The sequence below is a fragment of the Bactrocera dorsalis genome, chromosome 4 (genome assembly GCF_023373825.1).
Source record: "Bactrocera dorsalis isolate Fly_Bdor chromosome 4, ASM2337382v1, whole genome shotgun sequence".
Lineage (NCBI taxonomy): Eukaryota > Metazoa > Arthropoda > Insecta > Diptera > Tephritidae > Bactrocera > Bactrocera dorsalis.
The window spans coordinates 22,116,477-22,128,775 of record NC_064306.1 but is presented as its reverse complement, the minus strand read 5'-3'; the positions used below and the strand labels follow the sequence as shown (position 1 = coordinate 22,128,775).

General features: G+C 34.1%; 1 protein-coding gene across 1 annotated transcript; it reads left to right on the top strand.

The window, feature by feature from the left end:
* Positions 1–3,332: 3,332 nt before the first annotated feature.
* LOC105233334 (uncharacterized) lies at positions 3,333–5,211 on the top strand. Its single transcript, XM_011215388.4, has 2 exons — positions 3,333–3,567; positions 4,411–5,211. Exons 1-2 carry the CDS (start codon positions 3,455–3,457, stop codon positions 5,078–5,080), a joined length of 783 nt encoding a protein of 260 aa, XP_011213690.2. The 5' UTR covers positions 3,333–3,454; the 3' UTR covers positions 5,081–5,211.
* The last annotated feature ends 7,088 nt before the right edge of the window (positions 5,212–12,299 follow it).

Below are 12,299 nucleotides of genomic sequence, written 5' to 3'. Positions count from 1 at the left end.
TTCAATAATTTTGTTAGCATCCTCACGTTTTGCTAGTGGAACCCTACGCGGAGCTTGTCGGATTGGTTTAGCGTCTCCAGTATTTATGCGATGTTTGACAATGCCGGTTCTTCCTGTGTTTCCTTCGTTTGCAAATATGGATGCGTATTTTTCTAATAGTTTTTCTGCTTTTAATTTTTCATTTCCATGCAGTTCGTTCAGCAAATTATTTAGGAGTGTAGGACTTATCTGCTGTGGCTCAATAGTAGGCTTCTGTTGTGACCGTTCGCATCGTGCTATTGCACTTATATTCTGGCACTGTCCAATTACTGCTCCTTTCTTCAGCCTTATAGGCGTGTTGAATTCATTCACTACTCTCACCGGAATGGTGGCGTCTTCTCTAGTTTTCACAAGCGTTCTTCCTACCAATATGGGTGTATCTATTTTTGTTGGTTCCACAATCCACAACTCTTCAGTCCCACCTCCTCCATTCACTTTAGCCCATACAATCGCCTCAGATTTTGGTGGAATACTCTGATTATCATCAACAATCACCCTCTTACTTTCAACGTTGGTCACATATCCGGTGTTTATAGGCATCTCCATGTTCTGGCAAAACAGCATTTGCTTGTTTAAATCCAAAGTAACCCCGTGATCAATCATGAAATCTACTCCCATTATAATTTCATCCGTGATTTCTGCTACGATGAAGGTGTGATTAACTTCCAGGGTACCAATCATCACTTTGCAAAACACTTTTCCCGCGACAGCTGCTTCCTCTCCGGTGGCCGTTCGAAGCTTGCAACCGACTAATGGTTCAACCGTTCCTCTTACCACATCCGGTCGGATAATTGAATGTGTGGCACCAGTATCCAAAGTAAGCGTTGACAGTCGTCCATTTACGATGCCGTTGATAGTAAGATTGTTGTCATGGCGACCTATTTGTGATATCGAGATGGCGGGGCAAATAGTTGTGGGAACCAGCTCACGCCCCTTTGAACTGTTCCGTTTTAGTTTAACGACTTGTGAGATGTGGATGCTCCGTCCTCGTTATCTGTTGGTTGTTTCCGTTTTGATGGGTTTACTTTTATATTGCAATTTCGGGCAAAGTGACCCGCTTTTCCACAGTTGAAACATCTTCCTGTTGTATTTACTCGCGGTGCAGCAATTGTCTTCAGAGTCTTCAATATTTCTTCCATCAGCGCCGGTTGTTCCATTTCAACCCTTTGTACTTTGTGTGCTGGTTTACTTAGTAGGGAAGCTGTTTCCTGTGTGAGGGCGTGCGAAACCGTTTCAGCAAACGTTCTTTTTGGCAATGCATATGTGGCGCGTTTGGTGTCCACATCACGAATTCCATTTATGAAACATTGAATTTTTACCCTCTCAATGTAATCCACAGGTGCATCTGCATTTGCCAAATGAGCCAGTCGTTCGATTTCAGTTGCGAACTCTTGCAATGACTCGTTCATCTTCTGACCCCTATTTTGCAGTTCGATCTGGTATATTTGTTTCCGGTGCTCACTACCATATCGTCTTTCTATCGCACTCATCAATGCCTCATAGTTGTCCCGTTCACAGTCTGGAATAGTCTGAAGGATTTCTGCCGCAGGTCCTTTCAATGATACAAACAAGGACGCCACTTTGTCCGCTGCATTCCAATTATTGGCCATTGCTGTCTTTTCAAACTGAAGTTTGAAAATTTGAAATGGAATACTTCCATCGAATGTGGGTGCCTTCAATCTTTGGATATTTGTTGATGGTGCAGGGCCATACAGTTGCAGTTCTCGCACACGATTACTTAATTGAAGAACTTCTGATTTTAAATTTTCTTCGTCATTTTTTAAAGTGCTTAATTCGTCTTCAAATTTTGAAAATTTCTCTTGCACTTGTGTATTATTCTCTGTAATCTGTTGTGTAAGGCGAGACTCTAACTGTGATGTGTTTTCAGCTATTTGCGTCATTTGCTGTGCCAGACGATTTTCTGTTTGCACTACATTTTCTGTTATTCGTGATATATTTTCAGCTATTTGCTGTGCTAGACGATTTTCTGTATGCACTGCATTTTCTGCTATTTGCTGTGCCAGACGATTTTCTGTTTGCACTGCATTTTCTGCTATTTGCCTAATAGCCACTAATAGCATGTTAGTGTCTACGCTTGATGATGTTCGTTGTTCTTCTAATTTTTCTTCTACCTTTGTAGAAGTTCCTGGCCCATCAAATTCGAACTCGTCCACATTAATTCCATCCGCTTCCATTGCTTCACGTAGTCGTGCCTGCAGATCCGCCTTTTGCCCGCTTATCGGCAAATTACGCTCCTCCAGTTCCTTTTTTAATTGCTGAATTCTCAATTCTCCGAATTTAACCATCTTGAATTTGGATTATTTGACAATCCCACTTCTGACACCAATTGTTACGAATTTACTCTTGCTAGTTTACTTTGTTAGGTTCGTATCTCTGGATTGACAAATAAAATCAACACTGTTTAATTTAATTCAACAACTCTTTATTTCACAACTCGTCTACACTATAGCAGTTTACTCTTAGCACTGATTGATTACGTTGGCGCTGCCACGGCTTATATAGCCACGCACGTTTCGCTGATGCCGACGTGTACTTCTAGAATATCGCGTCTGGAAATTACCAGAACATACGGCTATAGCCACGCATTTCTCGCTGATGCCGACGTGCCCTTCTAGAATATCGCGTCTGGAAATTACCAGAACATACGGCTATACGGCGCCAGACGCAAGCAGACAGTCGCGGCAATTGTTTAACTAGACGAGCAGACAGTGTGGCGCCAGATGTCTACAAATGCTATTCCATATACTTACAGCTATTGTTCATAATCAGGGATGCATATAGTAATACAAATACAACTTAATACTACTTTTTGTAACAGTATATTTGAAAGAAACAACTGAATTAATTCGAATACACTTTTAATAAATCCAACAGAAAGTAAAGGAATAGTTCCAGCAACATAAGCTGTTTGTGTTATTGTTCGTAATATTTCGCTGCTACACAATTCAGCATTCGTTTTCAGTTTGAAATTCTTTTTATGGTTGCGATAGCGCTGGGTTTTTATGAATATATGCGGTATGCGGCAATTTGAATTATATTTATTTATTTTTTGTTTGAAATATGCAAATATGTACGAAGAGTATAATTGGAATATTTCTGGAAAATGGTGAAAAAGGTTAAATATAATATACTTAAAAATACTGAATTTAATTATTTTATACCATTTAATTTTATGAAAACTCGCGGTCGTGTTGGTTGTTTGTACGCACTGAGCCGCACCAAAAGAGAATTTGCCGATAATGGCGATAAAAGAGTCTCCGTTTGAACACAGTATAACGCATCGTATAAACCTACAATGGTATAACGGAATCACATTACTAATTTTGCAATTTTTCTACCAGTATCCCTTGATTAAGGCAGTCATTTTGTTATTTTACTAATTCTGATTTGAAAAATGTCTTTAGAATGCAGTATATGTTTGGAAGATTTCAAAAACTCCTTGGATGTGCATAGTACTGATTGCGGCCATATTTTCCACAAGGAATGTTTAGATCGCTGCAAAAGCAAGTAAGTGTGTTTTAGAACTTTGTTATAGAGTGAACATATTAAAGTTATAGAATTAAAATGTTCTGGATCAAAGGGTATTCAAATATACACTTTGATTTTGTTATTATATTATAGAAATATTAATTGCCTTAGGATAATCCCACGGTTTACACTTTAGGACTGTGATTTAGATTAGGAACCCCCGGGTTATTCTAATGGTGAATAGATGGTAGATAATAGTAACTCAATATTAATAATAAAATTTAATGCTGGCGCAGGTTTATAATTTTTAAGATATTTGCTTATGAATTTAAATGTTCCAAAAGCATACATACTTATGTAAATTGAATTGTAATTTTTATGAGACATCAAGAAGCATTTAGTAGTTTGAACTAGTGTGATAATAATAAGGCAAACTTTGATTGTATTTGTAACACCGAGATAACAGAAGGCTGAGAATGTAAATTTTAGAATAGCATCCTCCGATTTCGTGGTTAAAATGGGTATGTACGGATAGAGATGCTCCTCCAGATGAAGAAAATATGTATAGTATATAGTTGCCCCTGACTTATTCTGTTTGTTTTACTTGCTTTTAAAGTTTCAAATTCAACTTTTTAAAATGCGTTTTCTCCTATTATGCATTTTACACTAATATTTGTAACTTTTATATCCACTAACACTTCACTAATTCGGCTCTACATAGTTATCTTGTATTAAATAGTGCGAAAATATATTTAATTCCATATTTAACTTAACTGTTTAACACTTTCTTGTTGATACCATGAACCATTCTTTACGTTTATGCATCGTCAGCTGTGCTATTTTGGTATAATAAAATTTCTGTACTTTTCTATTATTTTTCAGCACGTCTTCTTTTGCCTGTCCTCAATGTCGCAAACTCAATCCAAAATCCCACAAGATATATTTAAATTTGGAACAGCCAAAAACTGAGGAGGATGTAGAACAACTAAAAGCTCAACTTATGCTGGCGGAATTAAAGTTGCAGGAAATGAATAAAACTGTTCAAACTGAGGAAAAAAGTTCTAACTTGAGTTGTCAAATGATAAGTGAAGTATTGAATTCGCCCTTTGAATTGAAAGGTATAATAATGAAAGGAGTTTCTAAATCGGATATTAAAACTCCTCTCATCGAAACAATTTTAATGTTTGCTAATATTATGAAAATACCATGTGAGCGCTCCGATATTGAAACAGTGTTTATTTTTGATCGAAAGTTTTTTCTAAGGACTCAAAATTATAACGACAAAGTCAACATAGTTGTAAAATTTAAAACACAAAAAATGAAGGATTTGTTTCTTAGCAATAAGAAAATTTTGTCTCCTCGAGGAATAATATTTAACGAATTTGTGGACCAAGATACCAATGCATTATTTGAATATGCTAAATCTCTGCTATCCGCTAAATATAAACACATATTTTGCAGACATAACAGTATTTTTGCGCAGAAAGATGACGGTGATATTTCACACCATATCAGTAATAAAAACGACGTTGATATGCTAATGTCATTGTAACAAAATGCATATGTATGTATGTATGTATATTTTTTTTTTTAATAAGCCATAATATGTTAATATCGTTATTAAATATGTATCTATCTATAAACGAAATAATAAATAAACGTTTTTTATGCAAACTCTAATAATGTTGCACATATTGTTTTTGTTCTTAACAATTCTCAATAAGAGCCTAAAATTGAGATACAGTTTTAGTGATTAACCCCTTAACGTATTTCCACGAGCCTGACTCGTGGTACAATTTCTGTGCCTAACATGATTATCACGAGTCTGGCTAGTGGTGCGTAGAAGTGTACATTTGATGAAAAGAGAATTGAAATTTTCCCGTTATTTTCAGCTAATAATGTAAACAAAAACATTGTTGCAGTTGAGTGTATTATCTATGTACTGCGTAATTATCCATATTTTTTGTTATGCATTGAAATTAAATCGTAGTATTTTACTTTTTGTAAAGGTCCGTGTCCAGCTATCAAGTAATTGCTCAAGAAAAAAAAAATACATTATTTCTTCAAGTAGTTTTGACAGCTGGTTACGCATCCACATTAGAAGAGCTAGAGAGAATAAACAAAGAAAATAAATGTTGTGCGTAATATGTATGTATGTATGTATGTGTGAAGTAACATAATTATTTTTCTTGCGATTTAAGGAATGTTGTTGATGATTGTTAAAGTTTATTCAAGAAACAATTGTTGATTTGATGTTTCTTCGCAAAACCAGGTTTGCCATATTCGCATTTTATTGAAAAAAAGCATTAAAAATTAGTACTCTAGATTACTTTAGAGCTGCATACTAGCACAAATAAATTTATCGCAGGAAAGTTTCTTGAACGTTTCTTAAGCGTTTTTTTATATGAAGTTTTTACATTTCTTGAGAGCTGGATACTAAACTTAAAGTCGCAATGAAAATATTTGTATACTTACACCAAAGCTGTTAAGTGATGATTACTAATCATAATAATTAGTAATTAGATTATTTTTTTTTGAAAGGTGAAGTAATGATTATATTACGATTATTTTCAGATTCGGACCATTTCTAATTGATTACGATTACAGATAATCGGAAAATAGTCAAGATTAATAAAAATTTCGAAAAAATAATCAAAAATAATAAAAAGTAATCGAAAAATAACTTGACTACTTTCGAAGATTACTTTTGATTGTTTTTGATTATTATTATTTTTTTTTGCGAAATTATGGCACTAGTGTTTCATGTTAGTTGTTTTTTTTTTACTTTTTGTTATTACTACTTATGTTCATAGATTTGATAATTGATAACCTGTTGCATTCTTCTTGATTCTGCATTTTGTATAAAGTAAATATTTCTTTTGCATATATTTTTTTGTGAGTGTTATGTTACACTTTACATACTTGTTATCAAGGTTGGGCATAGTAAACTAAAAAAAAGTACAATAAGGTTTCTATTTCTTCAGTGGTAGTTAAACAGCAAAATCCATTATCACTGAAAATTTAGTTATAGTGGAAAAAATGTCATTATCACTAAACCTTTATTTATATTGAAAAACAAATTGTACTCCCATTAAAGGTTTAGTAATAGTGAACACCTTTAGTTACAATGAACATTTTTCAGTAACATAACATGTTTCTTAAAGAATAAAAATAATACTACGTATGTTCATTAGGGTGTCCGTTATTTACCAAATTGATTATTTTTGACGAGACGCCCCTTAAACTTTTAGTTTTCCATCTAAAAAAAATATCAGACCATAAAAAGCCCTTAATTTTCATAATAAACCTTGCCCCAAACACGATATATTTCCCATGGAAATTACATGGGATTTTGCCACTTTTTACAAATATTTTTTTTTTCTCTGGAACTTTCTCGTATGTAGGAATAAAAAAGTCATATTCTTATACAGAATTGAATGCTCAACAAAAAACGTCGAACAAAACAATTGAATTTTACAAAAAAAAATTTCAATTTTCCGGAAAAGTTCGAAAATTCCAGAAATTACCCAGAAGTTTAACCTTGAATAACTTTTAAAGGGGTGAGTATATCGAAAAATTGTTCGGACGTTTTTTGTAGAGCATTCAATTCTGTATAAGAATATGACTTTTTTATTCCTACAAACGAGAAAGTTCCAGAGAAAAAAAAATATTTGTAAAAAGTGGCAAAATCCCATGTAATTTCCATGGGAAATGTATCGTGTTTGGGGCAAGGTTTATTATGAAAATTAAGGGCTTTTTATGGTCTGATATTTTTTTTTAGATGGAAAACTAAAAGTTTAGGGGGCGTCTCGTCAAAAATAATCAATTTGGTAAATAACGGACACCCTAATGTACATATGTACATGTATAAGCTGAAGCAGTATGAGGAAATGTATTCAAAATAAACCATATATTTGAGTAGAGACTTCTAATTATGCCGCACTAAAATTAGGCAAACATAATTTATTTTTTATTTGCTTTCTTTAATACCAACATTTCAAAAGTACGGTCAGTGAGATTTTCTTTGCCATCGATTGACAATTCCAAAAATAGTACTCACTTAAATATTGCATTACAATAACTCCAATTTAGTAACATTAGTTCAATTTTACAAACAAACTTACAAACTAACACTTAACTTATGCATGCTTACGTATCGTCGGCTCAGCTTTTCCTTATGAGCTAAAGATATCGCACATACATATGTATGTATGTAACATATGTATGTACCTTTGCTAGCATAAATGCTCATTAGAATTTTGCTACTTTGTTTTGTAACTCTTTTGCTTGAATGTACTTACAGTGGGGAGCAAAACCGAGAACATATTTGCTTTCTTGATTTTCATGATACATTTTTTTCGACAGGTTTTTTGAAAGTTTGATGTTGATTCTTTATTATGCTAGCATTGAATGGACTATAAAACTGCATACCCAAAAATATTATAAACGCTCTTATTAAAGTCTTTGAAATTTGTAGGAAAATTTTGTAAGTTGTCATAAATTTTGTATACAGTTTTAAACTGTAATTCATATGACATCTTTTAGAGGATGAACTACATTTTTATAAAAATTTATCCAGAAAATTGTATCGTGAAAAAAAATTGTGACACTGCATAAGCTATGCAGATATGAATTATTAAGGGAGGCATTTATTTTTTTTAACACGCCCTTAACGTCTTCGGCTCCAGTTGAACGACTGTTTTCATTTGCCGAGATTGTCAACAGTCCAAGGCGGTAATCATTGTCTGATTTTTCTTTTGAAAAATTAGTTGTAATGAAGGCCAATTGTAAATATATCGTCACCTGAAATGCAAATTAACGTAACAACATTTTCAGAAATTTACAGTGGCATGAATGAAACACGGAATAAAATGGAACATGAGTGAAACAAAATATTAATATTGGTTAAAACTGGTTTATATATGACCGCAGAACCAGAAAATGTTGAACATATTTAATATTATGTATATAATTTGAAGTAGTGAAGCGTAATCAATAAGACACTCAATTTCGAATTTTTTGATGATACGTTATTTTGCATTTCAGGTGACGATATGTAAATTATAAAACTGTTTTTTTTTTTGTAACTTGAATGTATTTCTTGTCTTTATTATTTTTCCACGTATTTTTCCCTTTTTTTTGATTTAGGAAGTAATAAAATGTTATTGGTTGTTTTGTTATTGAAGTTATTACACCTTTATTTTGTATACAAAAACTATCTAATTTTGTTTTATTTGTTCAGAATGTTTTCAATGCAAATTTTTCAAAACGAAATGTAAGTATAAAATGATGAGCTTTCAAATTTTTTAAAAATAATCGAAAATAATCCTTGAAAGTAGCTAATTACTTTTTTGATTACTTTTGATTATTTTCTCGTAATCCCAACTAATTAATTATTTTTGGATTATGTATAATCATAATTAATTAATAATCAGGAATTGTTAAAAAGAGAATTATGTAATCAATACCATTCCTTTTCAAATTTAATCTAATTGATTACTAATCGTAATCCAAATTTAGCAGCAATGACTTACACGCGTAAGTATATTTTCTTCGTTTATTTTCTCTTGATCTTGTAATGTGCATCATTCACAATGCGTAACCTGCTGTCAAAATTACTTGATATAGCTCAAGAAATAAGGAATTTTTTTCTTGAGCATTTACTTGAGAGCTGGCTAATTGCCTTGACCACCGGCAGCGTTAATCCAGATTAACTGCGCACTTAATCATATCGCACTTGTTACGTTAAAGTGTAACAACTCAAAATTTCCAAAATTTAGTTTTTTGCAAGAAAATAATGTGCAGTGGCCATCTCTACCTACTGTAAAAATCGTTCAGTGATTTGTCTAGTCTTTCGTTAAAAAACCGTTATGACTCTCTCTTTGTTTTCAGAGTCAACTAAAGAGTTACATTTTTAGTTGCCTCCAAGTGTTTTATCAAATTGCTTCGTTAGTGTATCACATAAAGTGTAACATTTTGAATTGTTAAACAGAGACAACTCAAATTAATACCACTATGTATATAAAAAAATTTCAGGAAAAGAGTAATAACTCAAAAATTTGTTATTTTCGTGCAAATACTAAACAAATAAAAATGAAACAACGGTTATATTATTTTTAATGATATTTTCGTGCAATTACATTGTTTTTTCTTTGTAATATATTATTAATATTTACGGAAACAGTTTTTCGTCTCTACTGAAAATGTTCAAATTTTGAGTTGTTACACTTTAACGTAACAAGTGCGATATCCACATTTGTAGGTGACAGACGGCAGCTAAGCGAGTTTGAAACTCTCGTAAACAGCTGATTGTCATTTTTATAATATTTTCAATGAAAATTGATAGAATATAAGCATTGTGGTTGTTTGTCGCTTAAATGAAACCATTTTTTATTATAAAAACATATCAAAACGTTATTTTTAAAACTGCATCATAAAATAAAACTTCCTGTTTTGTTATCGAAAATTTGAAAAAACAGCTGTCAGTTTTGCTGGTTTTTCATGTACATTGGATTAAAATTGACTATGTTTAACAATGTTGCCAACGAAAATGCAGCTCACTCTCTAAAATTTTGAGGATTAAATGGGAGTTTGCAATGGAGCTTTCTTCACTTCACTTAATGAAGTTAATCCAGATTAACTCTGCCATCTGTCTATTAATCAAAGCTGGATATATACCCAATCAAAGACAACAAGAACAAATTTCAAATGAGGTTATTTTAAACATGGAAAGTTAACTACGTTAGTGGTTACAAACAATGATTATTGTCTTCAAACATAAATACCTATTAGTAATTATGAAGTCAACCCAACCCTTTTTTTCTACTATTTTTAGTGGCAATTTCATTGAAGATTTGACAGATAATTGAATAAATATAAGCAATCCAATTCAGTCATTGCTCATAAAAAGGTGAATATTTAAAAAGGGCCTATAAGTTTTGATTTTTAACGGGTTTTTCAATAAGAACGATACAAAAGATTTTTTAAATCAAACAAAAAATCAATCAAATTCTTTATTCCTGAGAAAGTACATTCGATGTTATTATATTGTATTGTTACAAAAAGTAGTATTAAGTTGTATTTGTATTACTATATGCATCCCTGATTATGAACAATAGCTGTAGGTATATGGAATAGCATTTGTCTTGTTGTAGACATCTGGCGCCACACTGTCTGCTCGTCTAGTTAAACAATTGCTGAGTCTGGCGCCGCGACTGTCTGCTTGCGTCTGGCGCCGTATAGCCGTATGTTCTGGTAATTTCCAGACGCGATATTCTAGAAGGACACGTCGGCATCAGCGAGAAGTGCGTGGCTATAGCCGTATGTTCTGGTAATTTCCAGACGCGATATTCTAGAAGGACACGTCGGCATCAGCGAGAAGTGCGTGGCTATATAAGCCGTGGCAGCGCCAACGTAATCAATCAGTGCTAAGAGTAAACTGTTATAGTGTAGACGAGTTGTGAAATAAAGAGTTGTTGAATTAAATTAAACAGTGTTGATTTTATTTGTCAATCCAGAGATACGAACCTAACAAAGTAAACTAGCAAGAGTAAATTCGTAACAGTATATAGAACTCGATTTCCTTTGCTTGCTCACTGAAAGTTCTCAAGCTTTTTTGAGATTGTAAAATTATTAGTTGGGGTGCGAGATTTCACAAATTCACTGGTTAACCAATTATTACCTATACGAGAATAATTAAACTTGCCGAAAATTGCGACGAAAAAATAACGCGCTGGAGTTAGCGCTTCTCGTCGTTGGGGTCCTGACTCAACGGTGCAAGGGGCCGCGAATTCAAAATGGCCTTCACTTCGCCCTTGAGAACTCTTCTGTTGTGAGTAGAGCGTTGCCGAGTGCGCAATCGACCAGATATTCTGCCGCCTCCCAGCTGCTGGCGTATGCTGATGATGTTGATATCATTGGCCTTAACAACCGAGCCGTTAGTTCTGCTTTCTCCAAAATGGCTAAGGCAGTGAAGCAAATGGGTCTGGTGGTGAAACAAGGCAAGACGAAATATCTCCTGTCAACAAACAAACATTCGTCCCACTCGCGATTAGGAACCCACGTCACTGTTGACAGTCATAACTTCGAAGTTGTAGATAATTTCGACTATTTTGAAACCAGTATCAACACCATCAGCCTCAGAATCCAACGCTGAATATCTCTTGCTAACCGGTGCTACTGCATAACTGTGTCCGTAAGAACGTGTGTATTTTAATATTTGACAGATGCCGCTTGCAGTCTGTTCCGGGCGTGAGATATGCGACGGCATAGTTCAGCGAATTAAAAGACCGCTACGCTGGCTAGATCATGTCGTCCGAATGGACGAAAACACTCCAGCTATGAAAGTATTCGATGAAGTACCCCTCGGGTGAAGCAGAGGAAGAGGAAGACGTCCACTCCATTGGTCGGATCAGGTGGAGAAGAACATGGCTTCGCTTGGAATCTGCAATTGGCGCCACCTTGCGAAAAGAAGAAACGACTGGCGTGCTGTTAACTCGGCTATAACCGCGTCAGTAAAGAAGAAGAAGACTAATGGGAATTAGACATCGCAACTTTTGATGAGAAGAGTATTTTCCGACCAGGTCGATTATTGTGTTATCTTTCACATTTACATAAACTGTGACAGGGTTTTTCTTCTCTACTGCTTTGTCTTCTGGGGAGATCTGGAAGTGAGTGTTAATTGGCCATAAAGTGGGGTCTTCCAGGAGGTACTGGGTACCGCCAAACCATATCGAATTATTCAATTCATCCACGTTACAACCCCGAGACAC

Bases quoted from the DNA above. Each gene is read 5' to 3' on its own strand.
- LOC105233334 (XM_011215388.4), top strand. From the start codon at position 3,455: ATGTCTTTAGAATGCAGTATATGTTTGGAAGATTTCAAAAACTCCTTG. The intron at 3,568-4,410 runs GTAAGTGTGTTT...ATTATTTTTCAG, and splicing joins TTAGATCGCTGCAAAAGCAA to CACGTCTTCTTTTGCCTGTC.